The 25,140-nt window shown below is 32.2% G+C and overlaps 1 protein-coding gene across 8 annotated transcripts in view; it reads left to right on the top strand.

Moving 5' to 3' along the window:
• The window catches only part of LOC145280086 (multifunctional protein CAD-like), a 181,194-nt gene that overhangs the window by 77,155 nt on the left and 78,899 nt on the right, over nucleotides 1-25,140 (top strand). For all 8 annotated transcript variants that reach the window (XM_080131792.1, XM_080131798.1, XM_080131799.1 and 5 more), the window contains exons 15-26: nucleotides 968-1,105; nucleotides 2,415-2,582; nucleotides 3,463-3,545; nucleotides 6,727-6,973; nucleotides 13,224-13,322; nucleotides 13,456-13,557; nucleotides 15,152-15,274; nucleotides 15,488-15,670; nucleotides 18,415-18,633; nucleotides 21,183-21,350; nucleotides 21,950-22,132; nucleotides 23,881-23,985. In XM_080131792.1, coding sequence (XP_079987918.1) covers nucleotides 968-1,105; nucleotides 2,415-2,582; nucleotides 3,463-3,545; nucleotides 6,727-6,973; nucleotides 13,224-13,322; nucleotides 13,456-13,557; nucleotides 15,152-15,274; nucleotides 15,488-15,670; nucleotides 18,415-18,633; nucleotides 21,183-21,350; nucleotides 21,950-22,132; nucleotides 23,881-23,985 — 1,818 coding nt within the window. The remainder of the gene's footprint in view (nucleotides 1-967; nucleotides 1,106-2,414; nucleotides 2,583-3,462; nucleotides 3,546-6,726; nucleotides 6,974-13,223; nucleotides 13,323-13,455; nucleotides 13,558-15,151; nucleotides 15,275-15,487; nucleotides 15,671-18,414; nucleotides 18,634-21,182; nucleotides 21,351-21,949; nucleotides 22,133-23,880; nucleotides 23,986-25,140) is intronic.

Below are 25,140 nucleotides of genomic sequence, written 5' to 3'. Positions count from 1 at the left end.
TTAGCTAATAAAAATAGCTACTAAAGGGTCAAAATGAAATGGGATCTTGACAGGCATAAGACGACTTAAAGTTCCCTTGCGCAATATATTTCTTTTTTTTTTTTTTTTTTTTTTTTTTTACAGTGATCACCACTTATCAAGGCCCGGAAGCCACTCAGGGATAAGGGTTATTGCAAGTACATTACGTTAGTGTGGAGATTTGATGGAGTGTTTACTTAAGGGGGCGGTTCATTAGGAATTTGTTAACATTAGACTTGAAGACATCCAAGTTGTAGTCCGGAGGGAAGCAGGCAGACGGAACAGAGTTCCACAGGCGTGCAGTTCTAAGAAAGAAGCTTTGTTCATGGAATCCACGTTTTGATTTAGGCACAGATATAGAGTGGGGGAAATTTTTCACAGTGGATTCAGCTAGACGGGTGTTTTTCATGAAAGATTGGCGAGGGGGGACCAGGGATTGGAGTTCAGACGATCACCTGCCATGAAAATAACGATAAAACAAGGATAGGCTCGCAACGTCTCTTCTGTGGGAGAGAGGTTGCAGGGTAGAGAAAAAAGCATCCCCCACTAAGCCACGAAGTCTATTTTGTACTCTGTCAAGGCATGATAGGCTGTTTTTGGCAGCTCCTGCCCAGATATGGCAACAGTATTCCATCCTTGGACGTACTTGGCTATATATATATATATATATACACACACACACACACACACGTGTTTATATGTTAACATTAGTTAATTTTTACCGATTTCCAACTGATGATAGTTCTAACGATAACGATGAAGACTAGGGTGCTATACGTTTCGATTCTAGCTGATGGCACCCAAGTCTTTTGAAATCACTACTATATATTGGGTGCAATATAATAATCAATAAAGAAATTGACTTTGCTAGTAATCACATAAACCTTTTGTATTAAATACGCATGCACATATCTACTGCATTACTAATAAAGAATTTTTCTTTTTCCAGATTGGCAGTTCGATGAAGAGTGTAGGAGAAGCAATGGCTATTGGCAGGAAATTTGAAGAAGCCTTGCAGAAAGCTCTCCGTATGGTGGATGAAGGTGTTCATGGTTTTGATCCCTATTACAAAGAACCTTCAGAAGAGGTTAGTATTGCCCTCCTACATACACGCATATTCTTTATTAAATTGCCTGCCAAGTTTAATGATGGCTTTATCCGTTTGTATTTTTGGTTTTTAGAACTTTATAATATGGATACATAAGATTTTTTTTTTTTTTTTTTTAATGTATAATTTGCAGCTGTTTTTACCTGCTTTTTTTATTTCTTTTTAAGAAATAATTTTTAAAATAAAAAGATAAAATAAAATCAGAATGTCAAAAATGTCCTGATTGAGTAAATGCCACACTTTAGTTATAAAAATAACCTGGATCTGACCAGTTGGTATTTCTCAGGCAACCATAATAAACTAATCCCTCTCAAGATGGAGGTAATGTTTGGGAGTTTCATCCGAGATAAAACCAACTAATACTCCAATTTGATATTAGTCTAAGGACTTGAAAATCAGACAGTGCAAAAACAAATTTAAATTACAAAAAGATGCTTTACGGATTTTGTTTAGCTCTTAATGTATTTATAAAAAAAAAATTACCATTTGTGTAAAAAAGGAAATCTAACATAACTTTTGTGGAATGTAGTTTAATTTATGACCTGAAAAAGTAGTTACTAAATATTTTTCTAAAACTTTGATAAAATCTCAGTTTTAAGCCTTTGGACCCTGACCCAATTAAGCAATAATTATCCAAAAAGACAATAAGCAATTAGCAAAATTATTTAATGACATTATAGAAGGCCAACGTCATCTTAGCTATGTTGCTTAGGGCTGCTATAGCGACCGTGCAGGGTTGGAAGGGTTAATAACTTGTACTTTTTATTTCTTTTATAGTAATGAGTAACCTGTAATTCTTTTTCTTTTCCCTTGAACACTTGCTTTAATAATACTAAATTGACAGTGACAATGTGGATATAGGCATACAGTATAAAATATTTTCAGATGAATGATGCTAATATGGTTTTTCATGAAAATATTAAAAAGAAAAACTGCAAAAGATGATAGATTAAAAGTCTATGGTGGCTAAGTGGTTAACGACTTTGGTTGGTGCCAGGTTCAAATCCAGTTCAATTCACAGAAAAACTTGATCTGAAGAGAAGTTAGATAAATGCGCCATCGTCAAATTTTTGTTTAATATTATTAGACTGGGATAGTGTTCAAGAGAGAGGAACATACGGGAGTATAGGTTATTGAAGCATTCAGCACAAAAAGTTTTAATAAAGAAATACTTTTAGAGAACAGTTAGATTCCAGTCTCAGGTCGCTTATTTCTATATTAAAAAAATTTCATTTAACCCCCACACACACACACACTTTTTTATTATTTTTTTTTATTTTGTCTCCAGGAACTGCAAAACCCAACAGACAAAAGAATTTTTGTTGTTGCATCTGCTCTGAAAAAGAATTATTCTATAGAAAAACTGTATGAACTCACCAAAATTGACCGCTGGTTCCTGTATCGCTTTAAAGCAATTATTGACCATTATTCTCTTTTGGAACAATTCCAAAGCAAGGTGAGTCATTTGTTTGCAATTGTGCCTGGTTTGTTTTGATTATGTAAATATTATATTGATGTTATATCAATATTATATAATGTTATGTAAATGTTATATATTGCCATAATGTCATGTGACTATATCATAAGTATTGTATAATGCTATATAAATGTTATATACTGTTAGGTAGATATTATATAATGTTATATATTGTATAATGTCATATAGATATTGTATAGCATTATAAAATGTTACCTGGTAATATTGAAATAGATGCTGCTATTCATATCCTTGTATTTGTGACAGCATTCACTCAGGGTGGTTTGAGCTGACTCCTAGCGAATTCAATGCATCACAAATCGAGGTAATTCATCCAAGTCTGTCGACTGCAGACTCCTAAGGATATCTCAGCCATTCAAGATTCCATCATTGCACACTGAAGACATATGGTGCTTATTACCTTGTAAATCAGGCCAGTTGATAGACGATGAAGATCATACCCAAACTATCGGAAGCTCTTGATAAACAGTGCTTTTTCAAATTTTGTGTGTGAATTCTGTCATGTACTTGTTTAAGTTGGCATAAATATTATTTAACTTTCTCCTGGCAACTTGGTTTTGAGAAACCTTTTTATTTTCAAATAAATAAAATTTAAAAAAAAAAAAAAAAAAAAAAAAAAAAAAAAAAAAAAAAAACAGCATGTGCTCTTTTTGCCGAAAAGGACCCTGAAATACCAAGAGTTAGTGGATGCCCTATTTTTTAACCATTTTATTCATTTAATGGATAAAGGAATTCTTATACTGTTACATAATATTTTCTCTGCCCTGGCAATACTGGATGACCCTTTTAGATATTATATCTGTATATCTAATATATTCAAATTAATTTATCTTTCTAGCCAAGTGACCTTCCTAAACAAGTCTTATTACAAGCCAAACAATTGGGCTTCTGTGATTTACAGATAGCTAAATGTGTTGCCAGGTATGTACATAATTTTTTTGTTTTGTGTTTGTGTGTGTGTGTGTGTGTGTGTGTGTGTGTGTGTTGACCAAAAAAAAAACAGGCCTAAGAAACTGGACCTAATTAGAGTTCAGCCCTTTTTTTTTTTTTTTTTTTTTTTTTTTTTTTGGGTCACCCTATATCTATAATGCTAGCAGACCACTCAGCATTGCCCGGTCGTAAAATACACTTAAATATGATATTATGGTTAATGCAAATTTAGTATTTATTATTATATTATATTGAATCCAATATGTAGTAATTATTTAAAGTTAAAAAAAAAAAAATGACCCATGCACCACTACCGAAAATCAAAACATTTAAGATTTAACTTTTTCCTTTGACGGTAATGTCTGAGCTATGAAGACATGTTTGCAAGGCTAAAAATTAAAACATAAACCAATAGCTGTTACATTACGCATGCATATTCGTAATGGTGTTGTTCGACCTTCACCTGGCAAATTTCATTTTTTTTTTTTTCACATTTTTGCACAGATCCCCCCCCCCCCGGCTAAAACCTAAATATAAAGTTTTGCATGAGTTCGAATACCTTATATATATTAAGTTTCGTGTCTGTAGACCAAAAACTCACAGGTGTTTGATAGGCAAAATTAGGTACTTGTACAGTTTAATCAAGACATTAAAAAATGGAAATATCGGAGAGAAAAAAAAAAGTTATATTGTACGTATCCGTTTTGACATGAAGATCTCCGGAAAAAAATTTCACTTAATTTGATCGAGTAGTTTTTATGAGAGCGCGTTGAAGGCAGACATCTTGGATTTGTTTTAAATTTTTGTTTGAATTTCAGAAACGACACTGGAGATAACTCCATGTAAAGCGCCAACACTCCCTCCCCATCTTTAATAACTAGCTTTTCTTCCTTAAAATCGAACCTTTGGCTCGGTATTATAACAAATTGTTTTTTCGCTGTAAAACAAAAACTACTTCATGAAATTAAGTGAAATTTGTTTTTTGAGAACTTCATTCCGTAACGGATACGTATAAGTTAAACTTTTTTTGATATTTTCATTTTTTAATGTCTTAACTAAACTGTGCAAGTACCCAAAATTATTTAAACAAATATATATGCACACACATAAATATTTTAGAAAGAAGTTTGTGTTTACTGTAAAGATTTTACGCAAATATTATGCAAGTATAAATCATGTAAAATATCTGCATGAATATAATTACACGTAATTGTTAACTAAAGATGATCATCCAATTAGAAAACCGAAAAAAACTAATAGGGAATTAATTAAAATTTATGTTTTAAAAGAATATGCAAATTAGCTAGATCTTTTGCAGATCCACAACCCATATATAACAAAGTTGTATTTTCTTTTTAAATAAATAGAAAAAAGGGGTTTTAATATGAATATTAATACATAAAAAAAAAATTTATAGGAGTATAGATTATATTTTGTGTGCACACACACACACACACACACATGTATATCTAGCATAGATACCCAGCATTGCCAGGGTCGGCATGAAGTTTGGTTTGGCCACACCTGCTATACTAAGAATATTAAGCAGTTTTTCATTGTTAACTCTATTGTTACCCCAACAAAAATTGAAAAAGTAAAAGAACGAATGAAAACACAAAAATGTAATCCCCCTCTCTCTCTCTCTCTCTCTCTCTCTCTCTCTCTCTCTCTCCCCCCCCCAAAAAAAGAGAGAACTATGTATCAAACTCTCCACCAGATATTTCAGCAGAAGGGATATGAAGAGAAGCTATTCTCTGGATATTGAGCAACTTTTTTTTATGTCTATATTTTAGTTTAAGCGAATTTCTTTTATGCTACCTCAGTCTAGAAAGATTTGTACGAAAACAAACTGTAAATAATTCGGTTTCAAAAATATCAAAGTAGAATTTGTATTAACTGAAATACACGTTTTTGTTATAAAAATGATGAGTTATGACTTATTGTGTTATTAAAAGAAAAAAATTAGCAGTCATGATGTCAAAAAATGTGAAGAAAAAACTGGTAAAAAAACATAAATGAAAGTTTTTTTTTTTTTTTTTTTTTTTTTTTTATAAAGAATTGTAGTTGAATTGGTTTATTTTATTTTAAAATAAAAGTCCACTGGACCACAACGTTAATTGCAAAATCACAGAAATTATTTTATTTAAACTAATTCAAAAAATAATGCTTGAAAGTTCTTAGTTTTAATATCCACCGAAAAAGAAAACAAAAAGAACAAAGCTCGTGCCCAGGGGAAATAACTCAAACCAGTTTATAAAATTAAATTAAATATGTTATCAATATAGATCAAATTTAAATAGAACACTTAAAACAATTCTCTCACTGTAAACAATAACTAACACATCGCTATTTAATAAAATCGATTTTCTTTAATGTAATATTCAAATGACGTCACCTCTTAATCGTATATTTTGCAAGAATCATACTATATATAGGAATAAATGAAACCTTAAAGTAATGGTCCTTTTTTATATATTAATCAAATTGTAAACAAACAGGAATACAAATTTATATATTTTTGTGTATGTATATTATGGAGAGAGATAAATTATTGAATAATATTGAATGTTTTTGTTTAATTCTTTTATCTTAATATTTTTGATCTATCACATTTTTGTCGTATGCCTAACATGTAATCATGCCTCAAATATAGCATCTCTTCATTTATACATAACCTACTTATTTAAAGCTATTAAAAAACACCACGCAGTTCAAACCTAGCGGACAAGTAAAAAAACATTCTATGCTATCTAATAAAAATGTGTTGTCTAAACACACACACACACTTATAGCAGTCTTGGCTCATCATTGCCCAGGAGTATTTGTATTAATAGTGGGATTTTCATCTCAAGAAACACATTTGTAAATATGAAAATCCTATTTAATAAAAATTTAAAAAAAAAAAAAAAAAAGTTTTTTTTTTTTTGTGTTTTTTTTTTGTTTTTTGTTTTTTTTTTAATATTTACACAGGGTTATTACGTTCGCTTATTCTTTATTTTCCATTTTGTTTTGATTTAAGCCCCCCCTCCCACACACACACATACACCTCCAAACACCCAGACAACGACTAGTACCCCCGCTATATATATAACACCTGAATACTTGTTTGTGTTGCTTTATATGTCCGAAAATATTCATTTGTTTTTTTGTTTTTTTTCCTTCCTCTCTGTAGCACGGAACTTGTAGTGAGACACACTCGTGTGGAGTATGGCATGCTCCCCTGGGTGAAACAAATCGATACAGTTGCCGCAGAGTGGCCTGCCCACACAAACTACCTCTATCTGACTTACAATGGTGTTGAACACGACATTACCTTCTCTGGCGGGCACGTTATGGTGCTTGGTTCTGGAGTCTACCGAATTGGTAGCAGTGTCGAATTTGACTGGTGTGCCGTCAATTGTATCAGTGAATTAAGACGGGTGAGTTTCTTTTATTTGCTAGGTTTTGTCTCTTATGGAATGGTGTGTGTGAAATTGGTATAAAGGATACCATCACAGACTATGTAATTGATTCTGCCAAATTCAAATCCTATCTGATTTATTGTGATTGAATATTTAAGACGTACGAACCAACTTTGGTTATGAGAAAATAGCAATTTATGTACAGTTAATGGTTCTCAATGTATTGTTTTGATGTTAAATAAGCATAAGTGTTTGTGCTGTAAAACAGGTGATCTAACGCAAAGCAGACATCGTTTCTAATATCTCATTAAGCTAAAATGTCATTACAGGCTCAAACCTTAAGACTAGATTTGAAATGGAACATTTGAATCAGTTACGCCATGAGAACATTGGTTGAAATAGTCGTTTGTAAACTATCTTAGCAAATATGTAACATTGCATTTTTTATTCCTTAATAATTGAAATAGTCAAGTTAAAGCAGTAAAATAAGGTGCAAGTTTGAGACCCTTTTTATAGTAATTGTTTGTAGTTAATAAATTAATTTTTTAAATATTCTACATTTCTGATCATTAATTCCATTCTAATGAAGATTGCTACTTTGAAGTCAACAACGATGGATTCAGTGACACAATCCATATGTAAGAATCCAAATAATAAAGCTACCAACACTTGTAACATGGAATAAAAGAACTAGTTAAGAAAAAAAAAATGGATTAGATTAGATTAATCGTTTTGAAAATTATATTTTACTTTAGAACCCAATGGGACGTAACATAAAAACGTTAGTCAATCCATGTAGGCTCTTTCTAATGTTAATATAATTTTATTTATAAATACTCGTTATATCACATAGGATTCTAATGTTAATATAATTTTATTTATAAATACAGTTATATCGCATAGGATTAGCAAATCTCTCGACGGTGGCAATCTTTCTAGGGCAATTGCTCTTGACATATCTAAAGCTTTGATAGGGTATGGCATAAAGGTTTACTTCATAAGATCTCTAGCTATGGTATAGCTGGAAAAGTCTTCTCAATTATTAAATCATTTCTTTCTGATAGGTTCATAAGAGTAGTAGTTGAGGGGCAAAAATCAGAAGCTCACAGTATTAATGCCGGTGTCCCTCAGGGATCCATCCTGGGCCCAACTCTTTTCCTGATCTACATTAATGATCTGCCAAATCACATCCTTACATCATTTGTAGACATTTATGCTGACGACACTACCATTTATGGTAGCACATCTAAGACAGTAAACGACCAAGTTCTCTCCAATTCTCTCTCCTCTGATCTTGAGCACATAGTACAATGGGGAAAGGAGTGGCTGGTTACTTTTAATGCATCTAAAACCAAGCTTCTCTCTTTACATCATTAACATTCTAATCCACATCTGGCATCAATTGAAATGAATGGCTCTCGTCTTCAGGAGGCCTCAAGTTTTGACAAGCTTCTGGGCTTGACCATTACTCCTGATCTTAAATGGAACACGTACATCAAATCTGTTGCCAAGGCCGCTGGAAAAATGGTGGGATCTTTCTATCGATCCGGTAAATATCTCACTGCTGATTCTATTCTCTATCTATATAAGAGCCAGGTACGTCCAAGGATGGAGTACTGTTGCCACATCTGGGCAGGAGCTGCTAGAAAGGACTTGTCCTACCTTGATAGAGTTCAAAATAGACTTCGTAGCCTCGTAGGAGATGTCCCTTTTCTCCTCCTTGCAACCTCTATCTCACAGAAGAGATGTTGCGAGTTTGTCTCTGATGTATCGTTATTTTCATGGAAAGTGTTCAACTGAGCTTCAATCTATGGTCCCCCCTCGCCAAACTTTCACAAGAAACACTCGTCTAGCTGTAAACACTATCAATAATTCCCCCCACTCTTTATCTGTGCCTAAACCTAAACGTAGATTCCATGAACAAAGCTTCTTTCTTAGAACTGCACGCCTGTGGAATTGTCTTCCGTTTTCCTGCTTTCCGGCTGACTACAATATGGTTGTGTTCAAGTCTAACGTAAATAAGTTCTTGATGAGCCGTTCCATATAAGTTATCAAATTTACCAAATTTTCATTACTAATGATTACTATATTGTCCAATTTCTACTGTACACTCTTTAACCCTTATCCTTGAGTGGCCTCTTGGCCTTGATAATGTGGTGATGCCTATGTAAAAAAAAAAAAAAAAAATTTGAACTCTAGTAATATATCCCCGGTTTCTCTTTTCATCCTTTTTTAGTTAGATTCTCTTTTATAATTTAAAACTCTTGAGAAATTGGCTTATGCAAGTGCTAAGTCTATTAACAATTTTGGTTAGGCTTTTTTTTTTTCTTTTCTCCCCTCCTTATATAAATGAATTCTCTTTTGTAATTATAAACTTTTTAGAAATCAGATTTTGTAGGTGCTAAGTCTGCAATAGGTTAAAGTTAGTTTCTTTTTTTTCTTTTTTTTTTTTCTCTCCGGGAATTTAAGCTGCATTCTTCATTTTTATTTTTACATTTTTTTTATTCAAAACTGCTTTAGAGTGTGTGTGTGTATATATATATATATATATATATATATATATATAAAGCTGAACGTCTGTGTGTGTCTGGTCACAAATAGGCTCCTATATGGTTGACTATTATAGAAAACTGATCACATATAATGATAGATGTATCGAGACACAGGAATGGGTATGTTTGGTCTGGCATAATGATGATTCATTAAAATTGTAGGATCTGCATATACGCCTGGTCCACAAAGTATGGAAATAAAAAAAATTAAAAAAACGTATACAAGTGTTTTTGATATAGATGTACATATTACTTTGATAAGTATATTTTAACTTAAATAGGGATGGTATAATAAAATTGTGGGGTCTGCATTTGTGCCTCGCCTCTATAGAATGGAAAGAGGCACAAACTTTAATAAAGACTTTTCATATTTATCTGCATAAGTATACTTTGATAATTATGTTTCAGTTGAAGAAAAATGGTATAATAAAATTATGGGGTGTTTGTTCGTGCCTGACCTCCATAGAATGGAAATATGTCACAAAGTTTAACAAGGTTTTTTAATATAGATCCACAGAATATTGTTATAAGTGTTTCAGTGTGAACAGGTATGGTATAATAAATTATGGGGTTTATCTATTTTATTTTTACTTTCATCATATTCTGCTTTGGTTTTGATACCCCCAAATTCAAAGCTATCTCTTTACAACCCTTCCTTTTCATAACCTATCATACTTTCATAAATCAGAGTCCATTTTCTGTAGGCTGTTTTTGAACCCAGTCAACGACAGGTACTTTTGCTAGTATATATATATATATAAAAGAATTACTAGGCAATAAATTTATATTAAGGTTTCCTTATAATAAGACACTAAAACACAGTTAGATAGTAAAAAAAATTAGTAATTAAAATATGTATAAATCACCATAGAAAAAAAACTATTAGAATAATTTACCATGAAAGGTTAGTAAATTAAAGCAAAACTTGATTGTTATGATAGTTAAAGATATTTCAGATAACATCAACTACAGTCACATTTGCCAAAATCCTGGCTTTGCCAGAGGCCATTTTGGATAATGTTTTTTGCGTATAGCCAAGAACCACACTGACATTTAATATGAATTGTGTATGAAAGTTATGTTTTAGTGAAGGCAGACAATGAAGTATATGTGTGTCTTGTATTTCTTAAACACTAATTCAATGGATTCTACTCTTGGTTTGATCATTTGAATACATTTGAAATAGTATTGACATTAAGTAGTATTTGCACATTTAATTTGCACAGCTGATCTGTTTGTTGCACGTTTATAGATGCCAAGATGCAAATTTAGAGGACTGAAGTTTTAATTAAGCAGTTGACTCATCAGTTGTAGATCCACACTGATAAGACTTCAAAAGACGAAACATACTTGCTTTTTTATACAAATAATATTAAAACTTGTGTGTTTCTGCTTCATGTATAAACAAATACAAGTAAAATCAGTCAACGGTAAAAGAAAATCAAAACAAGTAAAAATGTGAAAGATCGAGAGGTTGAAGTTGTTTAGATGAAAAAGAAAAAAAACAAAAAATAAGCTAAAGCATTTTCAAATAGTGTACAGAAACCACTCTTCATTAATATGTATCAGTTCATAATAATGAGACTGAATATGGAATTTGTGGTTTATAATCAACTAGCAGGGGTACCCGGTATTGCCCAGGTGTAGAGGTGGTATAGTAAGGCTATTGGACAACTGTTTCAATCCAAAGAGCAGAGAGTACCTGTGCGAGCGCAAAAAAAAAATTGGCCGAAGTAGCCAGGCTCGAACATGTAATGCTGAGAGGAAAAGGTGAAAAAAGCAAACGCTTTAGCCTACGCGAAATAGTCTTTTATACGTACATTGAGATCGCAAGGCATGAATGACTTTGCAAAAACTGACCCCTTCTTAGAAAAAAAATGGCCCAGTTGATGGTAAAAGAATTAATGTTTTTGGCCAATTTTTGGATATTTGTCATCAGAGAGAAGGATCTTTCTAATGGTACTGATTTTGTCAGTGTTCTTTGCGTGTATTGAAAGTTATTTGCAGACAAACATGCACACATTTTGTCTTTTACATATATAGATAGATAAAGCTTAATTTCAATGATTGTCTAATAAATATTGAAGTTATGGTTTCTTACAAGTGTTCAGAATTCACTAGTTAACTTATGGCTGATTTTAATCTTTTTTTTTTTTGACATGGTCAAACGATATGTAATTTTTATATGGTGTATGTGTATGTATATATATATATATATATATAAATTTGTCATATAGAGGAAGAGTAGCCAGTGCAAGTTACCCCACGCTTTGACAATTATTGTCTAATGCTGTTATCTTGGATTCAGATCATACATGCCTGCTTACTTAAAATAAAAACTTTTAAAAAGCAACAACACCTTTTGTTGTGCGTTTATTTTGATTTCCAGAACCTTGATCATCAAGGTTATTGTTTCCCATTTTATTGAGCTTAGAATAATTTTATACAACTGTGACAATCTAAAATGTTTTTGCAATAGTTAATAAAAAAAAATTGTCCATGGGAAAAGGGAAAACAACTTAAAAGCATCTTCACCGTGGCATGCCTTGTATGTCGTTTTATGACCTCAAAGCATTTACAATCAGGGTCCGCACAAACTTGGAAAGGCCTTATTTCTATTATTTACTTGAAAATACGGAAGATGTCTTGAAAGGATTTGGAAAATTGTATTTTTTATGTCCAGTATAAATTTTTATCTGAATATAAAAAATAAAATTGAAATAACTACTATTAAAATATCTTTTAAATATTTAAAAAGAAAAAAAAAAAGGTGGAGAACATGAAGTAGTGATACGGAGGATCATGTGACTTGATCAAGACAGCAGGAAGGGTTTGTCAAATCCCAGTAACCAACCCTTTCATTGTTTCATCTTCTATGGCCAGACAGGTATAAAATGTATCTGGAGAGAGACTGGAAAGTGATGTCCTTGACTTCATCAGAGAATTCTGGTAATGTGACTATGATAGTGAAATGCTTTCAGAAAGTCAGCCTACGAAAAAAAAAAAAGCCTGAACTGGCTGATCTCAAAGAAAAACTTCAACCCAAACAAGAACTGAAAATGTTTCAAAATAACTGAATGACAAAATAGACAATAGTGTAGTGGTGTGCTTAAGCGATAAATAGTTTTTTTTTTTTTTTTTTTTTTTTTTTTTTACAAAGGAGTCACCTCGTAAAGTTTTTTTTATTACTGTTGAGAACTTTGTGTAAATAACTATAACCTTTAAAACTACTTTATACCCTGCCAGGAACCATACACCATCAATCATATATTAACAAGATGCGAAGACTTGAAAACAAACTGACTGAATCTATATAATGAAAAAAACTGTAAAGGACATATTCACTCATGTAGGCCCAATTACCCTTCTCAAATATTTGAAGATAACAGGGTTACTCAAACTTTAAAAAAAAAAAAAAATACCTTAAACATAGACACTGAACACCAGATACGTACATAAAACTTATTACTATTAATGTATATGAAAAAAAAAGACTGGCATTAAATGACCACATAGGTTTTATATGCCATAGAACCAATCAGTCAATCATATAAAACTACTTTATGAAATAAAATCAATGAAAGCGTGTTTTCCTGTTTTCAGTTACTAAGTTTTTTATGTATCAATTTTTGTTTAGAAAACTTGAATTTTGTCTGGAAAAATGGGCATAGAAAGTCTGTATGAACCACGATAATATATATATCTTTATCTTTCAGATGAATCATAAAACCATCATGGTAAACTGTAACCCTGAGACTGTAAGCACAGATTACGACATGTGTGACCGTCTGTATTTTGATGAGATTTCATTTGAGGTGTGTATCTTAAATCTTTTCTTTTTTCTTTTTTTCTTTTTTCTTGTCATTTCGTTTTCTTTTTAATTTATTTTAAAAAATTTTGTACTTTTATTTTAATCCTGTTAACTTTTTTTTTTTTTTTTTTTTTAAGACTGTAATGGACATCTACAGTTTGGAAAATCCAGAAGGCATTATTCTGTCCATGGGTGGACAACTCCCAAACAACATTGCCATGTCACTTCACAGACAACAGGTGAGTTATGGTTTGAGTTTTAAATGGTGGAAATTACTATTTTTAGGAAACTTCTTTTAGCCATGCAATTTTACTAAAACCATAAATAGCAGCATTTGTTCTGTCTCATGCAAACTTTATTTTATTTTTTTTTATATAAAATATTTTACACGTGTGAAGAGTTGAAATGATTATTACAAAGTTTTAAGGGATTTGGAACTTTTCTTTCCTAAGTGTACTAAATAAATTTCCTCCTAGCATAAAAGCAACTATCTTCTGTAAAATTACAAATCACATGAAAAATATGTAAACATAGAAAATATATAGTGCTATAATTTCTACCGTCAAGTTTTTTGGTGCAGTTGATCAGATATTTCGATGCAGCATAGTGTTCAAGTTTCGAGTTTTGTCGTGGATGTTTGCTATGTCTAACCACACTTTATAGACAGAAAGAGCTGTTTGGATGACTATATTTTGTGTTTATGAATTTCTGCACATTTGTAACTCATAATGTAATTTTTATTGTAATACTAGACTATCCGTGGCTCGTTGGGTCAGTATATGTTATGGCTAGCTATGGAATAGTGAGTATACAGAATTAATGTATGCACACACACAAAACAAGCATGGCGACCAGTAAAAACAATATGGAATACATGTAGTAATGAAGGTCTTAACATCATTGCCCTTAGATTAAATTAAAAATCCTTTATATAAGAGGGGTGTAATCCGTTAAAAAAAACGAAAAAAAAAATACAAGGAGGAAGTGTACATTGTATAGGACCACCCTAGTTTTGTGTGCCCTAAAAATATCAGGAAATAATTAACTGATAGACCTTTTCAAGTAAATCTTTAAAAGAAATGAAAAGTCCCTCACACACACGCATTTTGAAGTGTTTGTACACACTTTTAAAAGGTCTGAAACTTTTTTTTTTTACATTAAAAAAAAAATGGTTTTGTTTTTTGTTTGAAGACATTGCAACTTGCAATGAAACATACAACTAAAATAATCGTAAATAATTTTGGACACGAAAAAGGTTTTAAAATCCAATTCTAGTTTTAATTAGGTACAACTTGGATATAGAAAATATTTTTAAAATATATGTAGGTACGCCTGAACAATAAACACCCCTTTATAATTTTTTCTTTTTCGTCTTTTTTTTTTTTTTTTTTCTCCCCCAACTATTTCTGCGGATTATTGGACACTAACCTACCAGATTGTGAAAAAAAAAATCAATATTTAAAGATTTGGAAGGGGGTTCAGTTTCACATATGTTCTAGTAAATCGATCCCCCTATTTTCAGAACCAATTTACAGCCCTAATTTGACATTGGTTCCTTCCCCTGTATGTATGTGTTTGCGAGAAACCAGTGATCCTAACCCAGACTTGTAAACCGGAACCGAAAAGACGGTTTAAATACCAATGCAAGCAAGACGATTTGAGTTTTATAATTATATAGATTTCAATGCAATCGTCTGTTCTTTATTCAATTGTATAAATTGGGTGCATTCTTAGAATTACACTTGTAAAAAAAAATACAGAAAAATCTTTATGGTGTACAATGTACTCGTCACAGAACGAAGGTGTTTATTCAATCGATGTATTTCTCTTCAGGCTCGAATTCTTGGTACATCCCCAGAGTTTATTGACAATGCTGAAAACAGATTCAAGTTTTCTCGTATGTTGGACAATATGGGAATCTCACAACCTTTATGGAAAGAACTAAATGATTTAGAGGTAAGTTTTTTTCGTTTTTCGAGGAGGGGGGGGGGGGTTACACATATTTCCCCAAAATTTTAGTTGTAATAAACTCTTGTCATCACTCTTCCTTGTACACCCATCTAATTTTAATGCCATGTTTTATATCATTAGTTGTTTTCAGTCAGTGTATGAAAAAAACAAATCTTGCCATATTTTTGTAATCTTAACATTTTTTTATATTTTCTCTAGGATGCCAAGAGTTTTTGTGATACTGTTGGCTACCCATGCCTTGTTCGTCCATCATATGTCCTAAGTGGGGCTGCAATGAATGTAGCTCACACTCATTCTGACTTGGAAAATTATCTTACTCAAGCCAGCGCAGTTTCCAAGGAGCATCCAGTGGTTATATCAAAATTCATTCTGGAAGCCAAGGTTAGTACAAAATATTATGGAGAAAAGAATGGTGGGTAATAACGAACACAATATTATTTTTTAATTTGTAAATTAGGTATGGTTTATTTATCAATAGTAACATATAACCTAACCTCATCATCATATATGAAATTCAAACATTCTATTATCATTGGTACCTCAATATTTTTTATTTTCAGAATTCTTTCTAGAAAAACATTGGGGATCATGGGAGGGACCATGTGAACATTGCCAGCATGAAAGTGATTTTTGTGGAATCAACTGGATTCAAACTTGGGATACCCAAATTGTCAGTCAGTGTCGTTAATCACTAGACCTCCCTTATCTAACAAGTAAAGTTATGCTGTTAGAGTTCGAAAGTTGAACTTATATAGCATTAAAGCTGAGATATGAAAATTTGATTCTAACTAGCCAATTTTCATTTTTATTATTGTACCATGTTATTGGCATAGTAATAGCTAGGTCTATGAGAACAGAATATTCTTTTTATTGTTTTGACTCTGGAATATATATCCGACAGTTAATCAACCGAGACCCACATCACTCTATATAAAAGCATATAAGATATTGACAGTATTGAGTGTTTCTTGCTTACGAGTTTTAGGGTGAAGCTATGAGTCACTAGTAGTTGGCATTTTTTTTTTTTTTTATATATACATGGTCGTCACCACTTACCAAGACCCGGAAGCCACTCGGGGATAAGGGTTATTGTGTGTACAGTAATCAATGGGATAATATCGTAGTAATCGTTAGTAATGGAGATTTGATAAAGTGTCTTAAGGGGACGGTTTATCAGGAATTTGTTTATGTTGGACTTGAAGACATCCAAGTTGTAGTCAGGGGATGAAACAGGCGGACGGAAGAGAGTTCCACAGGTGTGCAGTTCTAAGAAAGAAGCTTTGTTCATGGAATCTACGTTTTGATTTAGGCACAAATAAAGAGTGGGGAAAAGTATTGACAGTGGTTTCAGCTAGACGGGTGTTTTTCGTGAAAGATTGGCGAGGGGGTGACCAGAGATTGGAGCTCAGCCGAGCACTTGTCATGGAAATAATGATAAAACAAAGACAGGCTCGCAACGTCTCTTCTGTAAGAGAGAGAGAGAGGTTGCAGGGAAGAGAAAAGGGCATCCTTCCACTAAGCTACAAACTCTATTTTGTACTCTGTCAAAGCAGGATAGGCTGTTTTTAGCAGCTCCTGCCCAGATGTGGCAGCAGTACTCCATCCTTGAACATACTTGACTTTTATATAGATAGAGAATTGCATCAGCAGTGAGATATCTACTGGAGCAGTAGAAGGATCCCACCATTTTCCAAGCGACTTTGGCAACAGACTTGATGTACGTGTTCCATTTCAGATCATGAGTAAAGGTCAATCCCAGAAGCTTATCAAAACATGGAGCCTCCCTAAGACGAGAGCCATTCATTTCAATTGATGCCAGATGGGGATCAGAGCATTGATGATATAAAGATAGAAGCTTGGTTTTAGATGCATTAAAAGTAACCAGCCACCTCTTCCCCCATTGTACCACTCGCTCAAGATCAGAGGAGAGAGAATCAGAAAGAACATTGTCATTTACAGCCTTTGATGTGTTGCCAAAGATGGTTGTGTCATCAACATAGATATCAGCGAATGATTTAAGTATGTGTTTTGGGAGATCATTGATGTAGATCAGGAAGAGAGTTGGGCCCAGTATGGACCCCTGATGGACTCCAGCATTAATACTGTGGGCTTCTGATTTCTGCCCATCAACCACTACTCTTATGAACCTATCAGAGAGAAATGATTTAATAATTGAGAAAACATTTCCAGCTATACCGTAGCTGGAAATCTTGTGAAGTAGGCGCTTATGCCATACCTTATCGAAGGCCTTTGATATGTCAAGAAATATGTAAAGAAAAAGGATTAGCTCTGTATTGTAAGAAATCGGACCGTGGATTTAAGGGTGTCTAAAAAAAAAAAAAAAAAAAAAGGTCAATTTTCAGGGGTCACTCGGATATTTTTTAAGATTTTCTTATGATTCAATTTTAACTGAATCCTTATGCTAATAGTCAATGTTTCAACAACCGAAACGTGCCAATAACACCCAAGATGATAATAATTGCCCAAACAATCAAAACAGTACAAAGTAACAATGTTTGTTGCAAAGTTTTTATACTTCAAGTCCTTTATGTCTTCAAATAGTTATTCATAACGTTTTGTTTGGTTTTGTTTTACAGCATATTAATCCTTTTTGGGCACAGTCATTTGCACTGAGGTTTTTACTTATCAAATTAGGAGGGATTAGTCATTCCAGGTCAAACAATGCTTGACGGCGACCCTTGCCCTTGACTCCCATTCTAAGTTGTCAGCTTAGAATCTCTGGATCTCTTCATACCTCTCAACAGAGGTTTTAAAAACAACCTTTCATGTTAAGATATATAACGACAATAAGATAAAAACAATTATTTGTTTTTTCTTTTTCTGACAAAATCCCATAGACCTTTCTGTTTTGTCCCAATCAGACATCAACACCCCCTCTTCTGCCCTCTCTTCCTCTATCCTGTCTGGTCAAACACCCCCTCTCATCGCAATATGCACATCGCTGCATGCATTCTTGACACCAATAGTGTCATATCAAGCCAGAAAGCCAGTATTTTCAGACAGCCTAATCTGGTACCATCAGATGTTCTGTTTGAGTAATAACTTTTTTATGTATTTATTCAATTCTAACAGCAAAATCTTTTATTTATTTTTTCTATTTTTAGGAAATAGATGTGGATGCTGTAGCAATTGATGGAGAAGTGCTGTGCATGGCTATCTCTGAACATGTGGAGAATGCCGGAGTTCATTCTGGAGATGCTACCCTGATGACACCACCCCAAGATATTAATGAGAAAACCTTGGGTAAAATCAAATTGATCTGCTGTGCCGTTGGCCGGGCCCTTGAAGTGACTGGACCATTCAACCTACAACTCATTGCAAAGGTTATTTGGTTTTACTTTCTGATAAGTTTTTTTTTTTTTATGATTATTACTATAATTATTTTTAATACCTACAGATACTAGTGTTTCATTCTTTCGGTAATCATCAATGCAAGGAGCCATGCTTGTAGCCAGGTTCAAATTTCCTAAAAACTAAAAAAATCTTAGACTATGAAAATTCTATGCAGTTCTCTTACAAGCTCATGTACATCGCAAAACTAATCATCGTAAAGAAATGAACATACTTTCTTTTTATGATAAAAAAAAGAAAAATACAATTTTTATTCAATTTTTAATTTATAGGATATTCGAGCCTGACCACAAAACCATCTCTGACTCCATTAACAAGGAACAAACAACACGGCCAACATTAACCACAAGAAATACAGCTGAAATTAACATTTATATTAATCTCTAGATGGCTAGAGTGATCGTATGATTATACACTTTCATTTCAATTTATTGCCCAACAATAAGAACTGAGTTCAATAGATCAAACCAGCATCCACAAGGAAAATTTCACAAAACTCTCACCCTGGCTGTTAAATCAGCCTAAGGTCATACTAGACCTGACAATATATTTTAAATCAAATACTCACCCCTCCAGACTATAGAGAAAAACTAAATAACATTCTGGATTTTTACCCAAATTGGACATGCATTTACACGGATGGTTCCAAAGATCAAAACAAAGTGGGATGTGCCGCTATTTTAGAAAACATTATTCGGCAGAAAAGGTTACTAAATAACTCCTTGATCTACAGTGCAGAAATCACAGCCATAAACTTAGTTCTAGATATTATCACCAGCCATAACTCCAAGAAAATTCATAATATTTGTAGACTCATTAGCAGTCCTAGAATCATTAAAAAAACTCAACAATCCCTTACTAATCAACCTATATCAAAGGATCCATTCCATCATACAACACAAAACTTTCTTCTGTTGGATTCCGAGTCACTATGGTTTCTGTGGGATGAAAAAGTTTACATGGTGGCCAAAAATTCTCTAAAACTACAAATAAGCAACATAAAGACTACAAACCTTCATTAAACAATTTTATTACAAAGAAATGGCAAAAAAACTGGAGCAATTGCCAAAACCACAAACTCTTCCGAATTATACCTATGCTTAAAAAAATCTTCTAGATCCCAGAAAATCACGTAAAAAAGTAGTAGTCTTATGTATCCGGATACGACACGTACATAACTCACTCCTATATACTAAAAAAGTGAAGAACCTCCCAAATGTATACCATGTCACGAACCTTAAATGGTGAAACACTTTACATGACTGTTATGACCTCACATAAATTTATCAACACTACTACTACTACAAGGCCACCAACTTGATAGAACTCTTCAAAAAAAGAAAACCCTAAAACCATTCTAAATTTCCTAAAAAAGAGCAAATCTTTACCATAAAATATAGATGCTATCAAATAACAAACTATATCAAAACATTACTCGAATATAACCAACGAAAATCAACTCTGAAAGCATCTAAAAATTAAAATTTTTATATACAGCATTAAATGACACAAAGAAGGTCGATATGCTGGTTAAACAAACAAAACTTAAAGGGTCTAACATAATTATTACTATAATTAGTTTTCATACCTTCACACACTAGTGTTTCATCCTTTCGGGAATGATCAATGCAGGGAGTTACCATTACAGCGGATCAGGAGATTTAATGTGTATGCTTTTCAGATTGCATATATTTACTAATCTGGAGGGATGGAATTATGACTAACAGACTTACTGCACTGCCCTGTACCCAGAAGGAGGTAATACTTGAGAGGATATCGTAACCAAATATATACGATATCTCCTCCTACTATCCCCCCTCCTGCAGGGTGGATGGTCTCATGACAACAAAATAGATACTACAATAACCCCCCCCCTGAATAATAGTCTGAAATAGTATAGTAAACTGAATGATGGAACAATGAATGGTATAATTTCAAACAAACGATACAAATTTCCATTTGTATTTGATAAACGATTGCTTCCAGTAAGAATGTTTTGCTCATTCGAAAGAAAAAAACTTGTTACTATAAACAATGCATGAGAAGGCAAACGACATGACTACGAGTAACGCAGAAATGGTGCTGCGCATGCTTGACTGGATCAAAAATGAGGCCGTACTCATTTGTATACGTATAAACCACGAGGCATAAAAGACTGAATTTTCTTGTGTGGGCAGTATTTATTTCAGTCAAATTTGTGCATAAGAATAAACTTATTTAAGTTGATTTGTATATTGTTATTATATATTCTGGTGTGTGTGTGTGTGTGTGTGTGTGTGTGTGTATATAGGTATTTGTATAGTTTTTGTTTTGTTTTTTTGTTTTTTGTTTTTAGTTAAAATTGGATCCTAGATTTTAAAAAATTCTAAAACAGCCTAATAAATATATCCTTTTTGAGCCAACAATCAAAAAATATCTATTAAAAAAAAAAAAAAAAAAAAAAAATTCTACCTCTTAGAAAATGAATTTTTAAAACTATTTGTAGGATCAATATTTTTTAAGATTTTTTTTTTTTTTTTAGGATAATCAACTGAAAGTGATTGAATGCAACGTCAGAGTTTCACGCTCGTTTCCATTTGTATCAAAAGCTTTAGATCATGACTTTGTAGCCATGGCAACAAGAGCAATAATGGGAGAGAAACAGGATCCTGTTAACGTACTCTACGGTTGTGGCAAAGTGGCACTGAAAGTAAGTGAAATTTTTTTAATACAAATTATTTAAATTTTATTTAAAATAAGTAAAAACACTTTGTACAAATTTCCACTTTATTATCAATTTGGTAGTTGAGTTTAGATTTTAGTTTTCTCGTTCAGTCATGAAACTGGATTTAATATGAACGCAGAAAATATTGATAATCCATTAAATGTTTCATAAACATTTAATGAATTGATCCTTATGAATTTTGGCTGCTAGCTGTAATGGGTCGTAATGTGGACTATATTTAGTTTAATGCAGACGGGATAAAAAGCTGTTGATAAAAATTCAGATACTTATCATTTTTGTAAAATTTTAATTGATTTTAGATTTTTGAGAATTGAAATCCTGCAATGAATTTTGATCCCAATTGGAATGTTCGGAGAATTTTACCCATCCTGGGACGGGTATTTGCGTATATTAATCAATTTACTTTATTTCACTTGGCACATGCCATGAGAAATATTGATTGAAGCATAAGCTATAAAAAAAAAAAAAAAATGTAATTTTTTTGATTTTTATATAAACTGTGATATCTAATATATATATTGTAATTTTGATTTGTTTATATTATTTGTTTTTGTTTTTTTAAGGTTCCTGTATTTTCTTTCTCTCGATTGCGTGGAGCTGATGTGCTACTGGGAGTTGAAATGGCCAGCACTGGGGAAGTTGCTGGATTTGGCGAAGATCGCTATGAAGCATACCTCAAAGCACAGCTCAGCACAGGATTAAAAATACCCAAGAAAAACATCCTCATTTCTGTTGGATGTTTCAAGGTTTGTTAGTTTCTCTCTTTCTCTCTCCTTTATTGTAATGGTGGTTCTTAAACATTCTATTTATATGCTCCCCCTCACTAACTCTCTTGCTACATCTGTGATCTCCGATACATACTTTTTTTATATTTTACATGTATTGCATTATTACTTGTATCAATGTTGCAATATTTGGGGGAAATACCTCCCTTTGTCAGGTGTGTCTTCAACTATCAGATATGCATATTAGGTTTAATGTAAAAAAAAAAAAAAAATATTGTAATATATATGTATATTGCTAGCTGACATTTTATGATGCTGAATACAAAAAATAACACTTTTTTTTTTTTTTTTTTTTTCCCCCTCAAAATAATTCTGAAATTGTCAATAAAATTCAATAATAATAATATAATTCAATAAAAAGAAATCCCAACATTAAAATCCATCAAAATAGTTGTTCAAATTATTGAACTCTGGGTTTTACTCTGAAAATTTCTAAAAATAAAAATTGTACTATATCACAAATATCAAGAAAAAAAACTTTTTTAATAAGAAAATCTCTTCATTTGTGTCATTTTTTTTTTTTTTTTTCTATTTATTTTATACTGCATTAAATATTGATTTTAATTTGTTGCATGGAAATTAAATCGATTATCTTTAACTTGAACAAAAATATAAAATCAAGGTTTAATGCAGAATTATAGAAAATAAAAATTGTGTTTGTTGTTTTTTTTTTTTTGTTTGTTTTTTTTGTTTGTTTTTTCATGTTTTTCAACTATCGATAATCTGCTGGAAAATAAGAAAAAAAAATTACAGAAAAAGCATGTGAACTAATTCTATAGATAAAAAAATTTAATTTAAAACTTTTTACCCACTAGGGGTTTTCATATTAGTCATCAGTGATCGCTCACTGGCAATAACAAATGTTCTTTGAAGTCTGAGTGACAAGTTTGTCCAGATTTTCACTATTAACTTTCAATACCCATTGCAAATAACTGTATTATTGCAACAGCTATTTACCATTTTTATTTTTTTAACTAAATGGCAATAAACCTCTTTGGAATTCTGATATTCTCTGTGCTCCTCTAGTGGTAGACTGGATGGCGCTCTCCTCTCTTGGTTTTAGCAATGTCCTTAACACTTCATAACCATTTGTGGAGGGGGAGAGGATTATGGGATTCTTTAAGTTTTTAAGACTTATTTTAGGTTTAAATTTGTTTCAGATTTCAACTTTCTTGTTGAAAAATATTTGAAATACTTTATAATTTCCTGCTTAGTACTACTGGAAATGGCCAGGCAAATCTGTTCTTTCACTTTTTTCTCATGCCTATATCTCTCCTGTTCTTGTACTTTTGTTTTGTTTTATATTATGTCTTTCCGATCTTTTTTATTTATTAATCATTGAATAGTTTTTTTTTGTTTTTTGTTTTTTTTTTTTTTCAGTCTTATTTTAATTGAGAATTACTGAAATTTGTTTTGCTTTTTAGAATTATTGAAAACACTTTAAAATTCCTTTTAAGTTATGACTATTTAATAAAGACTAATTGTGTTATTTTTATCTATAATTTTTATTGTATAATTTTCAGTAACATCCTTTTCTTATATTTAATTTCACTAAACCACTTCACAATAAAAGTTAAGGAACTGAGTTTCCTTGTCATTGCTTCTAGTAGTGCTACACCGGAAGTTAGGAAGTATGTTAGCTGACTATAACTAATAATTGAATAACTCTTATTAATTCTGCATTTCTTGTTTTACTTTTTATTTTTCAGCACAAAAATGAACTAATCTCATCTGTCCGGACACTAGAGGAATTGGGATACAACTTATTTGCCAGTATAGGAACAGCAGACTTCTACACAGAGCATGGTATAAAGGTAATAACTACAATCCCCATCAATTATTACATACTGTCTAGAGTGGTCAGTCTGTCTCATGGCTATGGAAATTATTATTGCTATGTCTTATTATTTGACCCATTTAAAATTGTATTTTGGAGGGTGAGGAGTCTCAAATTAATCGGTTTCAAAGCCAATGCTGCTTGCCAAGTTAAACCCAAGCTTGTTTCTTGGGCTTTGAATGAAAAAAAAAAATATTAGGAGCCTCTTAGTTTTTAAATTTGACCTTTGAAATTTTTTCTTGAAAAAATTATGGTACTTGTTCAGAATTCTTGCACCAACTCCCCTATGAAACAACAATTTTTAAATCATTTTTAAACAAATTTGAATTTTTTCAATACCCTCCCCATGTTAAGAATGGGTTTCTAAAATCTCAATTCTGAGTTATCTTGTTCCTTCAGACCTTCAAAATGATGCCAAGAGATCGTCACTTGTAGCTTAGCCATAAAATTTTAGTTTATTTAAAAATAAAACTAGTTGCTCAGTTTTTTTTTGTTTTTTTTTTTAAGTAAAAATATTTTCTTACTGTCTTAGGTATGTACATCATACAGATTTTTCTTTATTTTTGTTTTTTCATCGAGGTGATTCTGGTCAAGCACTAAAATCATATTTATTCTAAGAGTAACATTATTTTTAAAAAGTTAACCACAATTCTGTGCTTGTGCATACATTTGTTGGGCTTGAAAATTGCTGTGACGTTAAATTTGTATTCATTGTAAAATATATAATTGAATAAATGCTGAAAATTGAATTAAAATTATCTTATAAAAGAATGTTTCATTTCTTTACTATTAGTTTCCTAATTGGGATATACATGAGTCTGTAACAGCCTGTGCATAGAATTTTCATGGCCTAAGATTTTTCAGTTTTTAGGAAATAATTATCTCCCCTATTATGTTTTCAGTGGCGTGCGTCCATTAGTCTGGACGGTTGCTGGATAACCGTCCATTAGTCTTTCCTGAAATTTTGCCACAAATTACATTTCATTAAATAGATGCATAGTAAAAGGAATTTTTTGCAAAAATTCCTGTTGTGTCCCCAGGGACTCAAGAGATCAAAATGCCCCAAAATGACACGTTTTGCCCCATAGTTTGATCCATCCATTAGATTTTTCTGAAACTTGGCCAAAATGTG

Source organism: Euprymna scolopes, chromosome 7 (assembly GCF_053919585.1).
Source record: "Euprymna scolopes isolate OS-2025 chromosome 7, ASM5391958v1, whole genome shotgun sequence".
Classification (NCBI taxonomy): Eukaryota; Metazoa; Mollusca; class Cephalopoda; order Sepiida; family Sepiolidae; genus Euprymna; species Euprymna scolopes.
The sequence above is the reverse complement of the archived record's forward strand: the minus strand, read 5'-3'. Positions and strand labels throughout refer to the sequence as shown.